The 21,716-nt window shown below is 40.8% G+C and overlaps 1 protein-coding gene across 7 annotated transcripts in view; it reads right to left on the minus strand.

Annotated features, from left to right (window-relative positions):
• The window catches only part of nfkb1 (nuclear factor of kappa light polypeptide gene enhancer in B-cells 1), a 69,136-nt gene extending 48,570 nt beyond the window's left edge, over positions 1–20,566 (minus strand). For 4 of the 7 annotated variants that reach the window (XR_012390043.1, XR_012390044.1, XM_073922336.1 and 1 more), the window contains exons 1-3: positions 20,356–20,566; positions 13,674–13,705; positions 8,340–8,439 (exon numbers count right to left, since the gene is read on the minus strand). Coding sequence is in view for 4 of the 7 variants with exons in the window: in XM_073922336.1 (XP_073778437.1) it covers positions 8,340–8,439; positions 13,674–13,700 (127 nt within the window). In the remaining 3 variants the exon portion in view is untranslated. Of the gene's footprint in view, positions 1–8,339; positions 8,440–13,673; positions 13,706–20,218; positions 20,257–20,355 lie in introns of all 7 variants that reach the window. The other 3 variants (XR_012390042.1, XM_073922334.1, XM_073922333.1) reach the window with 1 other exon arrangement.
• Between the last annotated feature and the right edge of the window lie 1,150 nt (positions 20,567–21,716).

Here is a 21,716-nt window from a genome sequence, read left to right on the forward strand (position 1 = left end):
TTTTATTATAGCTTTGCACTTTAAAATCATTTTTAATTTAGGGTGCTTTCACACCTACACTTTTGTTTCGGAACGTATCTCGTTTGCCCAGTTAGCGCGGTTCGTATGGCATATGTAAACAGGGCAATCGCGCTCTGTTCCGCGCCAAAGTAATCGCTCCGAGATCGCTGGAATGAGGTGGTCTCGGCTCGATTAAAACAAACCCTGGAGCGGATTGATTGCAGTGAGAAAGCGATACGATGCGAGCGCGGTTATATCACAGTGTTTTATGGATATGTAATAGGCATACGGCTATATGAAGAGAGAATTATGAGTAGGGCGGGAAATTTCGCGAGTCTCCGGATGCCCACAAACGAATGATGATCTCCCGGTAATCTCGCATCTCCCTCCCGGTCCTCAAATAAGCTACGTCGCGCACCCTTCTCACCCCTCCCCACCACATCTCTCCTCAGACACGTCGCGCACACCTTGTCAAACACCACCAAACCACCACCTCTCCTGACAGCTGAGCTCTGCTAAATAAACCCTGACACTCTGACCAATGTGAGGAGAGTTTACTCACACGTGACTTGTTTTAGCTCTTTTGGTCCGATTAGAAACTGTGCAGTGTGAAAGCGAACCGCTCCAAGAGCAAAGAGCAACAATGTAACAACTGTCATCTCTGTTTCAGAACAACTGAATCTATTCACAGGTGTGAACGCACCCTTAAATACTAGACTTTAAATTAAAGTAAATATGAGTGAACCATGAGAAGTCTTAGGGTGCGTTTCGAGATTACCGGGGGATCATCATTCGTTTGCGGGCATCCGGAGACTCGCGAAACTTCCCGCCATACTCATAATTCTCTCTTCATATAGCCGGATGCCTATTACATATCCATAAAACACTGTGATATAACCGCGCTCAGATCGTATCGCTTTCTCACTGCAATCGATCCGCTCCAGAGTTCGTTTCAATCGAGCCAAGACCACCTCATTCAAGCGATCTCAGAGCGATTAATTATTTATACATTAATTCATTCATTTAAGGATTCATTTATTCATTTAATGACTAATTCATTTGTTCATTCATTCAATGACTCACTCACTTTTTTAATGATTCATTCATTCAGTGACTCATTTATTCTTTTAATGACACATTCATTAATTCATTCATTCTATAATTTCATTAATTCAGTGACTCCTTTATTAATTCAAAGACTCAATCATTTATTAATTCATTCATCCATTCAATGACTTGGTGCGGATGCGAGATCGATTGGTGGTTTCACATATGCCAAACGAACCGCGCTAACTAGGCAAACGAGACCGGTTTCCAAACAAAAGTGTAGGTGTGAAAGCACCCTTAATTTTTGGGTGAACTGACCCTTTAATCAAGGTGTGGGAATGCAGAGCAGCAGGGAAAAGCACTTGCAGCTCATTACCAGGATCTTATAGAGTCATTTACAAGACTAAAACATACAATAGATCACTTCAAACTATCAAAAATACCAATAATACAATTAATTTTAGCTGTTTTCAAATGTTCATCATCAGAAGTGAATGCAATTCACCACCACAAAGAAACCCAAAACACACACACAGTTCATTAGCAGATATTACAGAGTAGTGTTGTAGATCACGTGTTTCCACAGAAGCTCAGGCCTCTTCCTCTTCCTGCGCACTACTGAGACTCAAAACCACATCCTTGGTAAAGTTCAGCTAACAAAATATACACTCCAGCCTCTATACAGCACAGCGGTACTGTGTTCACCATAATACAATCCACATTAGGGCTGCACAATATATAGTGTTAGCATGAATATCGTAATGTGTTCATTCAATGAATTCAAAATTTAAATCTGCACGTGTGTGTTTAAGGGCTGTGACTGTATGAGGATTTTTAAAGCACCCATGCATATGGCATAAAACACACTTCATTAAGCATGTACACATTCACTCACACGGCCACTTTATTAGGTACACCTGTCCAACTGATTGCTAAAGCAAATTTCTAATCAGTATGATCACATCTCACTGCATTTCGGCATGTAGACATGGTCAAGACGATCTGCTGCAGTTCAGAGCGAGCATCAGAATGTGGAAGAAAGGGGATTTAAGTGACTTTGAACGTGGCATGGTTGTTGCTGCCAGACGGGCTGCTTTGAGTATTTCAGAAACTGCTGATCTACTGGGATTTTCACGCACAACCATCTCTAGGGTTTACAGAGAACGAGGAAATATCCAGTGAGCGGCAGTTCTGTGTGCGCAAATGCCTTGTTGATGAGGCCAGAGGTCAGAGGAGAATGGCCAGACTGGTTCCAGCTGATAGAAAGGCAACAGTAACTCAAATAAGCACTCGCTACAACCGAGCTCTGCAGAAGAGCATCTCTGAACACACAACACGTCCAACCTTGAGGCGGATGGGCTACAGCAGCAGAAGAGCACACCGGGTGCCGCTCCTGTCAGCTAAGAACAGGAAACTGAGGCTACAATTCACACAGACTCACCAAAACTGGACAATAGAAGATTGGAGAAACGTTGCTGCTCTGATGAGTCTCCATTTCTGCTGACACATTCGGATGCTCGGCTCACAATTTGGCCTCAACAACATGAAAGCATGGATCATCCTGCCTTGTATCAGCGGTTCAGGTTGGGGGTGGTGGTGTAATGGTGTGGGGGAGATTTTCTTTGGCTCCATTAGTACCAATTGAGCATCAACGCCACAGCCTACCTGAGTATTGCTGCTGACCATGTCCATCCCTTTATGAGCACAGTGTCTCCATCTTCTGATGGCTACTTCCAGCAGGATAACGCAGCATGTCATAAAGCTCAATCATCTCAGACTGGTTTCTTGAACATGACGATGAGTTCACTGTACTCAAATGGCCTCCACAGTCACCAGAGCTCAATCCAATAGAGCAGCTTTGGGATGTGGTGGAACGGGAGATTGGCATCATGGATGTGCAGCGACAAATCTGCAGCAACTGTGTGATGCTATCATGACAATATGGAGCAAAATCTCTGAGGAATATTTCCAGTAGCTTGTTGAATCAATGCCATGAAGGATTAAAGCAGTTCTGAAGGCAAAAGGGGTCTAATCCGGGAACTACCAAGGGTAGACATCCCCTATATGCCACAAGTTCCCAGGTTAACTATGTCTGTATGCAATAACTTACATTTGAGTGTAAATAACTTAATCTGATTGTAATGCAGTAATGTGCACCTTTTATAAAGCTGCTTGAGACAATAATTATTGTAAAAGCGCTACACAAATAAACTTGAACTGAATAAACTCCCAGTACCAAGACAAGAGTCACACATCTATAATCAACTACACAATGAAACAATAAGCAAACGATTACAAAATGCATAAATGTAAAAGGGATAATCATAAGATAAATGCTTTGCTAAAAAGATGCGTCTCAGGAAGCTTCTCAAAACAATCCAGAGAAACGGCATTCCTGATTATGCCAGGTAATGCACTGCATAATTTAGGTGCACATTTTATGCAAATGCACTATCCTACACGATCATCCCAATCAACTTCATATACAAATCAATCAATCTAAAGTGAAATTGTATTCATATTGCAATATATAAATCACATAACAACAGAAATATTGCAATGTTAGAGTAAATAAGATCCAATATCATACAGCCCTACTCCACATGCATGTGCTTTACGGAGTTCAACATGACCGTGCACATCATGCTTGCAATAATAGTACGCTGTGTCCCAATACACTTGTACTTTGTAATAAAAATATGCTTGAAACTGTGAATACTTTGAGTGTGCAAGCTTTGGAACAAACTACTTCCTCATTGTATTGACTGTTGAATTGCTGAGTAGCAAGCCCCGTCAATCATCTTGACACATTGTGCACATTGGGTTCATATTGAAAGCTCCTGTGAAGCACTTTGAAATGTGCAACTATTTTATTCAATGTTTGATGTAAACGCAACAAAAAAAATGAGGAGAGGGCGTGGCTTAGAGTAGCTTCTCTTTTAAAAAAAAAGTGAGAGTGTTCGAGCTCAACCCAAGATTTGATGAGAATCATTCACTGTACACAAAATAAAATATGTACACCGCAAAATCCTCTGGGTAAAACTTACTCCGTTTAGATGGTATTTGGTCCCTCTCTAAATTAAGTTAAATTTACTCAAGTTAAAAAGACAATAAAAAGGACTAATAATAATGATGAAAACCTGCTGTTATTATGCAGAAACACAGAAGACAAACAGAAAACTACAACTGACTTCAGTCACAGCCTTAGATGAAATCAGCTGAAATACATTGAATCTCTCAAAATCTCAGCAGAGGATAATTAAGCAGCTTTACTTATTACCAATCGTTTGCCTTTATTTACACAGGGACCAAATCCTCTCCGAACCGAGTACATTTTACTCCGAGGATTTTGCTGTGTAAGATGTTTTAGATTGATCAGTGATAAATATTTTTAGGGTGCTGTCACACCTTCACTTTTGTTTGGGAACCGGTCTCGTTTGCCCAGTTAGCGCGGTTCGTTTGGCATATGTGAAACCACCAATCGCTCTTGGATGCGCGCCAAATCAATCACTCCGAGATCGCTTGAATGAGGTGGTCTCGGCTCGATTAAAACAAACCCTGGAGCGGATTGATTGCAGTGAGAAAGCGATATGATGCGAGCGCGGTTATATCACAGTGTTTTATGGATATGTAATAGGCATACGGCTATATGAAGAGAGAATTATGAGTAGGGCAGGAAATTTCGCGAGTCTCCGGATGCCCGCAAACGAATGATAATCTCGCGACTCCCTTCCGGTCCTCAAATAAGCTACATCGCGCACCCTTCTCACCCCTCCCCACCACATCTCTCCTCAGACACGTCGCGCACACCTTGTCAAACATCACTAAACCACCACCTCTCCTGACAGCTGAGCGGGACGCTGCAAAATAAACCCTGACACTCTGACCAATGTGAGGAGAGTTTACTCACACGTGACTTGTTTTAGCTCTGTTGGTCCGATTAGAAACTGTGCAGTGTGAAAGCGAACCGCTCCAAGAGCAAAGAGCAACACTGTAACAACTGTCATCTCTGTTTCAGAACAACTGAATCCATTCACAGGTGTGAAAACACCCTAAGGGTGCTTTTCCCTACACTTTTGTTTCGGAACGTATCTCGTTTGCCCAGTTAGCGCGGTTCGTTTGGCATATGTAAACAGGGCAATCGCGCTCTATTCCGCGCCAAAGTAATCGCTCCGAGATCGCTGGATTGAGGTGGTCTCGGCTCGATTGAAACGAACTCTGGAGCAGGTCGATTGCAGTGAGAAAGTGATCCGATTCGAGCGCAGTTATATCACAGTGTTTTATGGATATGTAATAGGCATACGGCTATATGAAGAGAGAATTATGAGTATGGCGGGAAGTTTCGCGAGTCTCCGGATGCCCGCAAAGGAATGATAATCTCGCGACTCCCTTCCGGTCCTCAAATAAGCTACGTCGCGAACCCTTCTCACCCCTCCCCACCACATCTCTCCTCAGACACGTCGCGCACACCTTGTCAAACACCACCAAACCACCACCTCTCCTGACAGCTGAGCGGGACTCTGCAAAATAAACCCTGACCAATGTGAAGAGAGTTTACTCACACGTGACTTGTTTTAGCTCTTTTGGTCCGATTAGAAACTGTGCAGTGTGAAAGCGAACCGCTCCAAGAGCAAAGAGCAACACTGTAACTATAGTAATCTCTGTTTCAGAACAACTGAATCCATTCACAGGTGTGAAAACACCCTGAGGGTGCTTTTCCCTACACTTTTGTTTCGGATTGTATCTTGTTTGCCCAGTTAGCGCGGTTCGTTTGGCATATGTGAACAGGGCAATCGCGCTCTGTTCCGCGCCAAAGTAATCGCTCCGAGATCGCTGGATTGAGGTGGTTCCGTTAGATTGAAACTGACTTTGGAGCGGATCAATTGCAGTGAGAAAGCGATACGATCTGAGCGCGGTTATATCACAGTGTTTTATGGATATGTAATAGGCATCCGGCTATATGAAGAGAGAATTATGAGTAGGGTGGGAAGTTTCGCGAGTCTCCGGATGCCCACAAACGAGTGATGATCTCCCGATAATCTCGCGTCTCCCTCCTGGTCCTCAAATAAGCTACGTCGCGCACCCTTCTCACCCCTGCCCACTGCATCTCTCCTCAGACACGTCACGCACACCTTGTCAAACACCACCAAACCACCACCTCTCCTGACAGCTGAGCTCTGCTAAATAAACCCTGACACTGACCAATGTGAAGAGAGTTTACTCACACGTGACTTGTTTTAGCTCTTTTGGTCCGATTAGAAACTGTGCAGTGTGAAAGTGAACCGCACCAAGAGCAAAGAGCAACACTGTAACAACTGTCATCTCTGTTTCAGAACAACTGAATCCATTCACAGGTGTGAACGCACCCTTAAACTCCTCCAAAAGACACCTTTTAAACATTTACCCTAAACATATTTAGGGAAAACTTAATTTTCTTCATTATTTACAGGATATATTCTAAGCTTAATTAAACTTTAAATCCAAGTATGGCCATTGACAATAAGTGAGCAATTCTACACTCCCTGACAAAAGTCTTGTCGCCTATCGAAGTTTCAGGACAACAAATAATAACTGGACTTCTAGTTGATGATTTGGTATCAGAAGTGTCTCTATGAAAGGCAAAGACCTCTAGATTTAGCTTATTTGAGCACAATAAAATCTGATCATGCCTTGATTTTGACTAATTTCATTAGGACTTTAAGGTCTGACTCTGCTTAGGTCAGTCTTGTCACTAAACGGTGTGTTGGTGTGTGTGCCAATATTGTGTGCAATATTTGTATGCTTATAACCACCTCCGAGCATAGAAGGGGTCGCGAGTCACTGGTGTTGTTATTTTAGGGGTCGTGGGCTGAAAAGTTTGAGAAACTATAGTGTAAAAAAGCGCATGCATCTGGATATTCAGAGATAGGTTTCAGGGCACCATCATATGTGGAAATAAATCAGATATAAATCAGATCTGAGTCAATGTAAGCGGGCAGATCAGATTTACTGAGGCGTTCCGTTTTGTACATCAATAAACTTGCGACAATGTGATACTTCTCCACGGTTTAATGACATAGAAAGAAGAGCATGTGTGGAGATGCCGACGCGGAAAACAACAACAACAACAACAAAGGAAACAATCATGAAAAATCATTTTAAAGTTGGGCGAACTTCGCATATTTTGCAGAGCTAAAAGCAAGACAATTTCTTCCATCGTTGCTAGTGTGGCGCAGATGCTAGAACCCACCGTTATGCATGCGAGACATCGTAAATAGTATGGCAAGTGTAAACACATGAATCAGAAATGGGTCACAATTAAAAGAACATGTAAACAGACAAGCAAACAAATCAGATAGAGGCAACCAATCAGAATTGGGCATCAAGACCTAACAGTGTAAACAGGGCCTTCGTGTTCCCTTGTCTAGCAGTCTTGCCGTGCTTTCGAGCCTTGCATTGTCTATTATTGATGTTGTTTTGCCGCCTGTATCGACTATTTGGCTGTAACACGACTACGCTTTCGGATTCTGTTTGCTCCTGCCTGACCATTGCCTGACTCAGAGTTCATAAACTGCATTTGGACCCTTACCTCCGTTGTCACCCTGACCTTTAGTTACAATAGTAGGAAAAACTATGGGAGACAATGGTTACAGGTCTCCAACATTTCTCAAAATATCTTCTTCAGTGTTCAACATGATGACAGATTACACATTTTGGGTGAACTATCCCTTTAAAAAGTGAATTTCTATTCAAACGAGCCCCGAACTGTGCTTATCTGATAGAGGGTTTCTCATTCCACCACATGAAGGCGTGCGGATGGGTTTATGATATTTAATGAGGAAGTGAGCAGTGCATGGGGAAACAGATCTGCTCCTGCAGCACATACTCGTATTGCATCACATTTACATTTATTCATTTAGCACACGCTGCTATCCAAATCAGCAGAGAAGCAACAATATGCTGATGCTGGACAAGTCTCGGTTAGTTTACCATTGTGTGTGTGTGTGTGTGTGTGTGTGTGCTTATCTTAGTTTATTATAGGATACAGTTTGCTATTTCTGTGCCATTCACAACCTCTGACAGTGGACATGGAAATACATGCATACTGTACTGTACTCAGGGTTTCTGCAGGTTTCATGCAGTCAAATTTAAGAACTGAAGACTCCTTTTCAGAGCATTAAAATCTAAATCTTAGATTTACACAGACTTTTTAAGACCTTAAATGTAGTTTTTTGTAATTTAACACATTCTTCTTAAAACCCAGCGCACAAACTGTTTACTAGTCCGTGTACATGAATCATTAGAGCTCTTACCTGTTCTCATGATGTTATTGTTGTGGATGGCTGGAAAGGTTGTGGGGTCCATGGTGTTCATCCATATGGTGTCTTGAAACGGGTCATTGCTGTCCAAATACTACAGAGAGAGAGAATAAAAACAACACACATGACTTCACTGCAAGCTTGTATTAGTCCACTAAAACTATTGATTAAAAATCTGTTTTAATGAAGGTTTTATTTAATTAAAGAGCCCATATTATACATGAAATAAGGTCATATCTTGGTTGTAAGGGTCTCCAACAACAGTCTAATATGCATGCAAGGTCAAAAAACACTTTCATGGTCTTATAATCTGCATTTATTTTTATCTAATTATCCCAGCGACTCCTGTATGAATCGTCCAGTGATTCATTTGTTCCCAAACCCCTCCTTAGCGCGAAGCTAATCTGCGCTGATTGGGCCGATGACAGTCTGTCGCGATTGGTCGACTGCCTTCAGTCAGAGAGGGAAATGGCCAATAGCTAATCAGCAATTTAAAAAGTAATCACAGTTCATACACGCACGATAGTGTAGGCGTGGACTTTAGCTGCCACACTATGGCGAGTGGATAGTGCCACGGATAACCGAACGAAGGAGACAGTCGTGTACTCGCCATACCACACACACACAAAAACACACACACACCTCCGGATGACAACGCTCCCGCTTCAGCCCGCACCCGCCAGGTTTTAGCCTGAGAACCCGCTCCGTTTTCTGCCCGCCGCGCCCGGTCCCGATAGAGCGGAGAACACAACCAAATATCACCCAGTATACAGTCCAGACAGCCAAGCTGCACAAAGCACAAAGTACACAAAGCTCGTTCGTTCGTTCGCTCTCTCTCTCGCTCTCTCTCTCTCTCTCTCTCTCCCTCTCTCTCCCCGCGCCAGATTTCTGCGGCGCGGGAATACATTTCCGAATAAATCGCGGGAGCAGAACTCTAGCACGGAGCTCCATAAACAAACAGCACGCGTCGCGTTTTTAACGTGACTTTGCACGCGATAAGATCAAATATCCAGTTAACCTGATACAGTACACGCGGTTACAAGTAACAAATCACAACTAAATACATTTGCAAGCTAGAGTCAACGAGGCAACTTTAACCGCACGTACTTACACTTGAGAAATGTAGGAAGAAACCCATCCTGACGTCCATCAGTTACTCTTTACTGATCCTTCCTTTAACAAACTCAGATGAAGTATTCTTTGTAGCATGTAGCTTCCAGAAGTTTCCAACTGCTTGGTTATAATGCTGATGTTTCATCTTTGGGTAGAGACTCAATATATCCATCTGCAGTGTGACTTCAATCGACCGGCATGTTTGTGTGCGTGTGTTTGTGGGTGTGCGTGTGTTTGTGGGTGTGTGTGTGTGTGTCTGGGTTACTGCGTCAGAGGGCGGGGCCTCAGGTTTGAAATCTCCCGGGTTTGCGCGTGCACGTGAAAAACTTTGTTTCGTTCGTACGTCATGGCGAAACACCTAATGAGTCGGTATCAAGGCGACTCGTTTGAAGCACTATGATTCGACTCTTTTATAGATGAATCAACAGTTTTAAACACTGTATTCTTACAGATTTAAGCCTTAGCTGGATACTTCACTTCACTTAGAGCTGTGTTACACACTACATGGAGGGGAATTTTCAAAAACCCATAATATGGGCTCTTTAAATATATACTTTTTATTGAGTTGATTAAAAATGTATTATTTAAATTAGTTACTTTAGTTTAAATTAAAATGAAAAAACTAACTAAAACTAAGCAACAGTCACTGAAAAAAATAGAATTGAAAAAATTAATTCAATTAAATTAGCGCTGTGGCCCCGACTGGGTCAGTTGGTGTTTCTGTGTGGAGTTTGCATGTTCTTCCCGTGTTGGTTTGGGTTTCCTCCAGGTGCTCCGGTTTCCCCCACAGTCCAAACACTCGTGCTATAGGGGAACTGATCAACTAAATTGTCTGTAGTGTATGAGTGAGTGTAAATAAGTGTGTATGGGTGTTTCCAAGTACTGGGTTACAGCTGGAAGGGCATCCGTGGTGTAAAACATTTGCTGGATAAGTTGGCGGTTCATTCCACTGTGGCGACCCCTGATTAATAAAGGGACTAAGCCCAAAAGAAAATGAATGAACGAATGAATGAGTTCCCAAACTAAGGCCCACAGGGCAAAGTGAGCCCATGGTAATCTTTAATTTGGCCCGCCAACCAATCAGAGAAGAGATGGACATAAGATGAGAAAGTTTGGGGCGAATCCCTCAAACAGAGGTCATCATTTCTCATTTTATACAACCTTAAAGCAAAACTGAACTGAAATGTTTAAATTAAATATGAATTAATCAGATTTTTAAAAGTTCATGAAACCCTACAACACATTTAATTTTAGATGTTGACTAATATATATATTCTTTGTATCATAAATGATATTGTTTGTGGTTTTATTGTAATAATTAATAATAAAATGTCAAATATATAAAATTAACACAGTTAAAGCATTTTTTAATATTGCTAAATTAGGAAGTTACCAAGGATACTTTAATGTAATACAGTTTGGGCACCGCTGAAATTGACGAAAACAAAAGCTAAATCTACTTACATTATTTATTTACTCATCCATCATTTCTGGAGAAGTTTGTTTTTATTTCATCATTAATCATTGATATTGTACTGAGTAATCGCAATTTAATTCACCAATAATCTCTTGCTAACTGTAAAAAAAAGGAATATCCTAATATTCACAGCACTTTTGCATTATACATGTTATGTAAACTCTAGAGCTGGGCACAAATTAAATAATTGTGATTAATCGCATCCAAATTAAAAGTTTGTTTTAACATAATATGCACTCACCGGCCACTTTATTAGGTACACCTGCCTAACTGCTTGTTATTGCAAATTTCTAATCAGCCAATCACATGCTGCAGCTCAATGCATTTAGGTATGTAGACATGGTCAAGATGATCTGCAGCAGTTCAGAGCGAGCATCAGAATGGGGAAGAAAGGGGATTTAAGTGACTTTGAACGTGGCATGGTTGTTGCTGCCAGACGGGCTGCTCTGAGTATTTCAGAAACTGCTGATCTACTGTGATTTTCATGCACAACCATCTCTAGGCTTTACAGAGAATGCTCCGACAAAGAGGAAATATCCAGTGAGCGGCAGTTCTGTGGGCGCAAATGCCTTGTTGATGAGGCCAGAGGTCAGAGGAGAATGGCCAGACTGGTTCCAGCTGATAGAAAGGCAACAGTAACTCAAATAAGCACTCGTTACAACCGAGCTCTGCAGAAGAGCATCTCTGAACACACAACACGTCCAACCTTGAGGCGGATGGGCTACAGCAGCAGAAGAGCACACCGGGTGCCGCTCCTGTCAGCTAAGAACAGGAAACTGAGGCTACAATTCACACAGACTCACCAAAACTGGACAATAGAAGATTGGAGAAACGTTGCTGCTCTGATGAGTCTCCATTTCTGCTGACACATTCGGATGCTCGGCTCACAATTTGGCCTCAACAACATGAAAGCATGGATCATCCTGCCTTGTATCAGCGGTTCAGGCTGGTGGTGGTGGTGTAATGGTGTGGGGGAGATTTTCTTTGGGTCCATTAGTACCAATTGAGCCTCAACGCCACAGACTACCTGAGTATTGCTGCTGACCATGTCCATCCCTTTATGAGCACAGTGTCTCCATCTTCTGATGGCTACTTCCAGCAGGATAACGCAGCATGTCATAAAGCTCAATCATCTCAGACTGGTTTCTTGAACATGACGATGAGTTCACTGCACTCAAATGGCCTCCACAGTCACCAGAGCTCAATCCAATAGAGCAGCTTTGGGATGTGGTGGAACGGGAGATTGGCATCATGGATGTGCAGCCGACAAATCTGCAGCAACTGTGTGATGCTATCATGACAATATGGAGCAAAATCTCTGAGGAATATTTCCAGCAGCTTGTTAAATCTACGCCATGAAGGATTAAAGCAGTTCTGAAGGCAAAAGGGGTCCAACCTGGTACTAGTGAGGTGTACCTAATAAAGTGGCCACTGAGTGTATGTGTGTTACATAGATTTATTATGTACATATGACACACAAACACAAATCAAATTTGTTACAGAGATATTTAAATTTGTATCATATACATATTTATCTTAGATTTACATAGACATTTTCTTAAATATATGCATGCATGCATTTATATATGTACACAGCACACACATATATAATGCCTACACAAACTTTTATTTTGGATGTGATTAATTTAAACATGCTTAAAAACATAATTAAGAGGCAGATTATTTGCACTGATGATACTGAAAGCAGACAGTAATACGATCTTTATGTGAGGATATTAAACTGATAAACTCTAAAGCACAGCTTGATTTGCTGCTGTGTGAAGGGTGAAATATCAAAACCACAGAGGCAGGAAAAAGGAAAACCTCCTCGGCTTTCTTAGAGACACCTCCGGTGAGATTCGGCGGTATTTACACAAATTAATATGCTTTAATCATATAATCATGCCTTCAAACAACACAAGATACCTGTTCAACCTGAGAGATAATTACAAGACTCGAGCTTCATGCTGTGTCTGTTATTATCAGTGGTGTGTGTAATCAATATTTTCATAAATAAATGTTGAGGCAAGCCAAAAGTGGAGCTAAAAATCGGTAATGAAGACACTGACTTCCTGATCTTACAATGGATGATGCATAAGAGAAAAGACTAGATGATGAAATATGGAAGATAATTAAAGGAGACCCATTATGCTTATTTATACAAGATGTAAAATGCATGCGTCTCTGGAGTGTGTGTGTTTGAGTTTGAGCTGAGAATAGCACACAGACAATCTTCTGAATCTGACCCTTTCAGGCTTTGATCCTCATTGTGGTGTTTTGGTGACTGTCGCTTTAAATGCAAATGAGATTGTGCTCTTTTAAGAAGTGGGCGGAGCTACAAACTCCAGTGCATCCGATTGAAAACAGACTCCGCTGTTCATTTGTGCTTCATCTAAAACTCCACATCTATAATCCTCTTAGTCTATGCTGATCTTCAGCAGCTCTGATGGCTAATGGACAGACGGCTGCTTCTCACTCAGGGCTGCTGGTTATGCTAATGAGATGGAGAGATGGGCACTAGTGGGCGGGGCTTTCCCCTCTGAGGACTTGTACAAAGGGAGAATGTCAATCAAAGTGTCTCATTCATCAAGTCTGATTAGATCAAACACAGTTAGTTCACGTTGACCATTAGAGGCTGCTGGAGATTCTCACACACTGCTGATACACACATTTTCTGCATAATAGGACTCCTTTAAAAGTTAAATAATTTCCAAATGCAGTATAAAAGCATTGCTCACCGTGACGTATGGGTCCTCGCCAGCCATGATTCCTGCACAGAAAACAACTAATTAATTCACATTTAAATTCAGGCCGTCAAAGTGACAGCCGATCAAACAAAGTAGGCGGGGCCTAACTGTTTACACACACACACCAAACATGCCGCAGCTTATACCATTGTGTGAAAGAACTAGGGATGCCACGGTTCTCAATAAAATATTGAACCGTACGGTACGACCTCCACAGCTCAATATGCGCTTGGGAATTGCGGTTTTCTCAGTTTTGCGTTTAAATAATTTAGGTGCCTCTTATATCTCCCCTGCAAGTCCATGATCTGAGATGAGGAAACTCCTCCCCGCGAGTAAATATCCAATCACTGTGCTCTAAAGTTAGGGGGTGCTTGACCTTCATTCCACACTTTAACATTGCGAGCAGCAGTGAAGTAAGGCTGAGGCAACAGTACAAAGAAGCGCCGGCGTCTTTCAAATCTCCAACCGAACTCTCGTCTCCTCCAGCAGCTGTGGGAAAAGCCATTAGAATGCACAGATCACTGCCTATTCATGCAAGAGACAAGCGGAAAACGTGATTGACAGGTGGTGATTTGTTTGTAACTTTCTTTATTTATGGTTTGGTTATGGGTAAAGCAAAGACCATGTGGGTCAGGTAGTGAAAACGATAGGCTACAATTAATTAATGCTTTATGAATTAATTGATATTTAACAACCACCCCCACCCCCCGCCTACAACGACGATGGCATCGTCCATCGCGATGTTTCACATTAGACATCGTACGATGCCAAATTGGTCAACATCGCCCAACCCTACTGAGCAGTAGACCGGCTGAGAGAGCAGGTCTAAAGACCAAAGCAGAGCGCGTTACGCACAGGATGTGAAGCAATACACAAATGTCTTTACAAATGAAAAAGAATTAAAGGATTTAAATATTTAAAAAATTATTATTTTTTACATCATTATAAACACCACTGTCTTCATGCCTTCTTCATCTCGGGAGGGCTTTTCAGTTCATTCATGACAATTTGCTTATTATTATTAGCAGTATTATTTATTTTCTGCAGATTTATATTTGCTTTATTAAAAACAAGCTTAGATTTGTCCACCTGTCAGGTTTTAGACCATATGGGGCACAGCGTGTGTGTCAGGTTTTTGAGCACACTTCGTTATTATTATTGATTTATTAATTTGCTGGAGATTAGAACTGAAATTACAAGTTTCACGAAAGAGAGTGAAAGTAAAAAATAAGGAGGCTCGTTCTTTATTCTCACGCTGCAGATGCTCTGTTTAACTGTTTTCGCGCTAGTGAAGCGTTCAGTTTTTACACTTACAGAGCCGCCATGTAAAAAGCACCAGCGCGACGCAACTGACTCTTAAAAGGAATAAGAGATGAGACTCTGATTGGGTTATTCTCAAAGCACACCTTTAACTCATTAGGTGAATAAGCTCAAATCTGTTAGACCATGCGCCATGCGCAGAGCGGATTTTTCCGTCCTTAAAATAGCAAAAGTAAATTCAAATACGTCCTTAATGCTGTTGCGCCTAGATCGTTAAAATAGAGCCCATGATATTTAAAATGCAGACATGGATTTATTAATTTTACAAATAAAATAATTAATGTTAATTGGTTTTAAAAAAATAAAAAACAACTTTGTGTGAAAACAGAACTGAGAAGTGTAGGTGAAAAAATAATATTCATTTATTAATGTTTTCATGCCATGTAAACAGTATTGATTATATTCCTGATAACACTTGTACAAAATATTAAGTACAAAATTTACAATCATAACCGTTTCTCAATCATACACTGTACAAAACGAACAGAAATAACAACACCACTGATAAAAGGATCAATGATAAATATTAGGGGTGTCAAAATTAATTGTTTCTTTGGTGCACCGCGATGCAGACGCGGACAATTCGGTATCGGTTCAGTAATAACCATAACCGGTTATTATGTAGTGACGTCATTTATCTCCTATGCGCTCTGTCGTGAGGGAGGTGAGCGCCGGTATTTACAACACTCAGTCAACTCAGGGCCGGCCCGTGGCATAGGCACCATAGGCAAATGCTTAGGGCGCTGTATATCCAGTGGGGCGCCAGAAATGAGCGCGCTTCAGTTGGTTTCGTTTTCGATTTTCCTGACACACTTTCAGTTATAGATGGCAATAACTCAAAAACCTCTTACCCTAAAAAGATCTAAAGTGTGTTTCCTACAGAAAGACAAAGCTGGTTATGTTTCACAGCTGTCTTTCTTTTTTTCGCTCGACATTACGAGCACTGCTCCGTTTAAGCCCTCGCAGTCTGCGTTTACTTTAGCCGACAGAGCTCGCGCTGAGAGGAGCTCTCAGTAAGGGACTGTCGGAAAAGTGCTTATTTTTTTCGTTTTTTTTGGTTTTTCTGCTCCACTCAGCGGGAGCTCTCCCTGTTGCAAGGGTTTAAGTGTGTTTGTTTGTGTGTGTGCGCGCGTGTGTGTTTGTTTGTTTGATGCTGTCTATGTTTGTTAATGTGTTTGAATGAGAGACAGTGTGTTGCTGTGTGTCTGTGTGTTTATACAGACAGCATGTTATAGCCTCCCCCCTAAAATATAACACTATATATGGAAAGCATCGTCAATGCACCGTGATGCACCGAGATATCGGATTGAACCGAATCGATGGCATGATAATCGTAACCGAACCGTGAGACCAGTATAGTTTCACACCTCTAATAAATATTGTACAATTCCTCCAGAAGAAACCTTGTTAAACATTTCCCTTAAATTATCGTCAATAATCCTGGACCAGGCCGTATCCTGAGCTGATACTGTGGTGGTTATGGAGGAATGGAGTGCATGAGACTGATTAGTGACAAACGAGCCCCTGCCTTTTTTTCAGTTTCACTTTGGTCAATTGGTGAAGTTTTTTTTTTCTCCACTTGCTTGCTCGGATCGGGACTTGTGGAGCTTCGGTGGATTTGCTCTTCAGTATTTGGACTTTCAGAGGTGAAATGTAAACCACACTGAACTTCCACTCTGAAATTTGGACTTTACTAGAACTCTGTGAAGCTGCTTTGACACAATCTAATTTGTGAATAGCGCTATATAAATAGACATGAAGTGAATTAAACTATTTACTAAATAAACGTTTTCTAATCAAACATACGGTCTATTAAACTGCTTTATCATCAAAATATTCATAAATGAGTTTTCCTTCTCCTTTTAATAAATATGCGTGTCAGTCATCAAAAAATAAATAAATAAAATACTATAGCAGTACCTACTTAAATGTTTAAAACAAACTTAAAATACTATGGTAGACAAACTAGAGGGAAGTTCTTGCTGTAGATTAGTATAGTTATATGGTAACACAACAACTATATAGCAATGTAAAGAAATTACCCAATACTGTACCAAGTTTCTACAGCTATAATTTTTGTACTATAATACACAAGTTTACTGTAGTACAAAACTTAAATTCAGCATTACAGTTTATCAATCATGTATGCTGTAGCATCCATTAACAAAGTGTTGTATTTGTATATACTAATACACTTTACTAGAACGGCACAATTAATCGTTAAAGGATGGCAATCTCGATTCGACCCCCTTGACGATCTTAATCCAGCATTTCTACGATTCTGCCAATCATATTTTCAAGTTCAGGAGAGAGGAAAAGGCGGCTGCGCGAATCTTTTCATTGTTTCACACACGTTGCTCAGTGACATTGACACCTCCAAATGATGTTGAATGAGTCACATACTGTATTTATAAGGTATAATTCACCTAAAATGTCATTTTTGTCTTCATATGATGTTTTCGCGGCCGGGAAATCACACGTGACGTGAGCTGCTGACCATGAGCTGTTATAACAGAGAGGACGCGCGCTCTCTACTTAATGATAAACACGCGCCCGTCTACCATAGTGAACAGAACCTGCACATGTTGTGAGTAACAGGTAATACAGTTGTAAATAATATTCAGATTGTGGCACAGAGTGATCGTCTAGGAGCCGTGCGCGAAGTATGAACAAGCGCTTAGCAGTCAAAATGAAACTGAAAGTGTGCACTTCATTTAAATGATCATATCACATTATAGAGTTATGATTACAGCAAGCGTTTAATATGTGTTTTCTTTCATAGCGAACACACAGTTGTGCATGAAAATAAATGTGTACAGTGTCAGTATAACTACTCTAGCCTATATATTGTTGAATATAATCTGATAATGGCAAATGTCTGATTTTACCAGTGAATTAAATTGTCTAATATGACAGATTGCAAGCAAATATCTCAAACATAACAATTCAACATCAGATTTAATATAAGTAGAATTATTTATAGCAGCCAGTAGACCTACACATAATATTATTATGGATGTTGTGCCATATGTTTGTTTTTACCATACCTTTATTATACACCTACAGAATCGTGAGAAAATCCTGATCTTTATTTTGAGCAAAAAAAAATAAAACTCGTGATTCTTATTTTAGCCAGAATCCTGCAGCTCTACACTTTACTATATGTATGTTTTTGCTATAGTTTTATATCCTTATAATGTCTTGTAAATGAAAATGAATTGTTTTGTTGCCATTTGCAGAGCGTTAGTTCAGTGAAAGAGTTGCTGTTCGAACTGCAGGTATTTATCGTTACTTCAGCTCCGGATGTTGAACCGATTCACAAACAAACACTCGATTCAGATCCAGAACTTTATCAAATCAGTCTTTCTTCTCAAACTCATTAACGTTTACAGATTAATAAACTGCCGAATAACACTCCACACACAAAAATTCAGCAAATGTCACACTACAGTATCGTTCAAAAACACTACCCTATCTACTATAAATTAGGCATACTACAGTTTTCTTTCATGTGGAGTTTTTGGGAAAATTAAAGCTCAACTTTGAGATACTTAAACTCTGAGAAAGATAAGTCAGAAACAAACTTACAACTACTATAAATGACTATAAATTAGGCCTAGTACAGTACTCTTTTGGAGCTATCATTAAATGAATCTGAACAACCCTACTGAAAAAACAGCTTAAACCAGCCTAGGCTAGTTGGCTGGTTTTAACTGGTCAACCAGGCTGGTTTTAGAGGGGTTTATGCCATTTCCAGGCTGGTTTCCAGCCATTTCCGGCCTGGTCTTAGCTGGTCAGGCTGGAAAATGACCAGCTAAAACCAGCTAGACCAGCCTGGTTTAAGCTGGACATAGCTTGTTTTAGCTGGGCTCCCAGCCTGGGTAGGCTGGTCAAGCTGGTTTTAACTGGTCATCTCCCAGCCTCACCAGCTAAGACCAGGCTGGAAATGGCTGGAAACCAGCCTGAAATGGCCAAAACCCCTCTAAAACCAACCTGGTTGACCAGCTAAAACCAGCCTAGCCTGGTTTAAGCTGGATTTTTTAGCAGGGAAATCAATACTCAAAACATTTGAGTGAATAAAATAAATCAAAATCCCAAACACCACTATATTACACCTCTCAAACACTGAAGGAAATGCTTATTTATTACAGGCTAAATCATTCATTTTGTACATTCACACTAATCTTCCAGTGGAATCGTTTGGAAGAGTCGCTGTTCGAACAGCAGGTAATTAACGTTACTTCAGCTCTGGATGATCAAACCAATTCACAAACACTCGATTCAGATCCAGAACTTTATCAACTCAGTCTTTCTTCTCAAACTCCTTTATGTTTACAGACGAATAAACAAACAGATAACACTTCACCACACACTTACATCAAAATGATCATAATAATAATTTATTCAGTAAATCTACACTAATCTATCTCTCAGATGAACTGTTTGGAAGAGTCGCGGGTTTTTAACGTTACTTCAGCTCCGGGCGCTCAAACCGATTCACAAACAAACACCTGATTCAGATCCAGAATTACTTCAAATCAGTCTTTCTTCTCAAGCTTCATGTTTACAGACGAAAAGACAGACAACAGTTCACCAAACGCGTATATCAATTGTCATTCTATAGTATTGTACAAATTAGGCCTGATTACTACAGTAACGTGTAGTATTCATTTATGTGGAGCTTTCGTGAAATGAATCAGTACACGAAACATTCGTGTGAACTAAATGAATCAAAATCCTAAACACCACTAACGTACATTACACCACTCAAACATTGAAGGAAAACAGCTTAAATCAATAATTCATTCAGTAAATCTAACGTTACACTAATCATTCTCCCCGAAGAATCGTCTGGAATAGTCGCTGTTCGAACAGCAGGTATTTAACGTTACTTCAGCTCCGGATGTTTAAACCGATTCAGATCCAGAACTTTATCATATCAGACTTCATCCAAATCCCAAACACTGAAGGAAAACAGTCTAAATCCATCATTCGTTCAGTAAATCTGCTCTAATCTAACGTTATCTCTCTGATGAATCGTTTGGAAGAGTCGCAGGTATTTAACGTTAAGTTACCTCAGTTCCGGATGTTCGAATCGATTCGCAAACAGACACTCGATTCAGATCCAGAACTTTAACATGATCAAATGGGTCTTTCTTCTCAAACTCATTCATGTTTACACAGCAATTAACAGCAGAATAGCACTTCACACTCACCACAAGAGTTCATCTAAAGTCCGAACAGTGTCTTTGGCCTGAAGGCAGAAGAAGGAAGTTGTACACAAACGATCACAACAAGCTTTAGATGGCAACACGGACACAAGCATGGCTGAACTGATCTGAGAACAGCTTACCTTTGCTGCCCAGCGCCAAACACACGGATCTGAGGCTGACTTTTCAACTTATTCCTCCATGTTGGATCGCTAATGTCGGCGGGTGGCGAGAGAGACGGAGGAGCTCCAGCATTTAATGCATTAATGCGTTTTAATCGCCTGTCGCGAAAGATCGCAGTAAATCATGTCGAGATCAACGCGAGGTTTGAATAGACAGCTTGACTTCCTTACTGGAAATTCCCTGTGACGTCACTCCTCATGTTTAACGTGCCCTGCGCTCAATCACGTCCTTTGGCGACCCTTTGTGGCTCTTGCTGGAACTTGGTATCAAATATTGCTTTTAAATATGAACAGGGTGCGAATTACAAGGGGGGTTGGGGTGGTCTGACTACTCAGGGTTATTAACACTTGAGTGTTAAAACTTGGTTTTGTTAGCTCATATTGTATAAGATTTGTTGACTTCACAAATAGTTTCCTCTGATCTGTATCTTAATAAATATACATAATGAAAATAATAAATAACTTTATTTGACCTCCCCCGTAACTGTTCACGCTATTGCAAATCCATACTCGCGCCAAAAATGTTAATTCAGCAGTTTGATTCCGGCAAGTTTACAGCACTGTGTGTTCACAAAACATTTGTCTTATAGCCTAAAAGTAACATAAAAATAATCGCATAGCTTGTGTTTTATTATACACCTGCTGCCATATGGAAGTTAAACAGTAAATAATTATAACCGCAGCCTTTCATGGTCATCAGAAGGACTCTTAATTTTCAGTAACCTTGTTAAATCGCTTCCGGTGAACAGTATGCCGTTACAAAATCGGCGCGGTTATGGTCTGTTTTCTTAAAAAAAAAACTGTGAATTTTACTTTATACATTATAAAGTTGTATATATTGACAGGTGTGTGTAAAAGCCATTTTATATAGTTTTACACTTGAACAGCTCCATGCTGAAAAATCCAGCTTAAACCAGCCAAGGCTGGTTGGCTGGTTTTAGCTGGTTGACCAGGCTGGTTTTAGAGGGGTTTTGGCCATTTCCAGGCTGATTTCCTGCCATTTCCAGCCTGGTTTTAGCTGGTCTGGCTGGAAAATGACCAGCTAAAACCAGCTTGACCAGCCTGGTTTAAGCTAGACATAGTTGGTTTTAGCTGGGCTCCCAGCCGGGCTAGGATGGTCAAGCTGGTCTTAGCTGGTAATCTCCCAGCCTGACCAGCTAAGACCAGGTTGAAAGTGGCGGGAAACCAGCCTGGAAATGGCCAAAACCCCTCTAAAACCAGCCAACCAGCCTAGGCTGGTTTAAGCTGTTTTTTTTTCAGTAGGATATACTTAAGTCTGTTAGGCTGATTATATTTTAATTACATCACAACATCCATGCTGT

This window comes from Danio rerio, chromosome 14, assembly GCF_049306965.1.
Source record: "Danio rerio strain Tuebingen ecotype United States chromosome 14, GRCz12tu, whole genome shotgun sequence".
NCBI classification, from domain to species: Eukaryota; Metazoa; Chordata; class Actinopteri; order Cypriniformes; family Danionidae; genus Danio; species Danio rerio.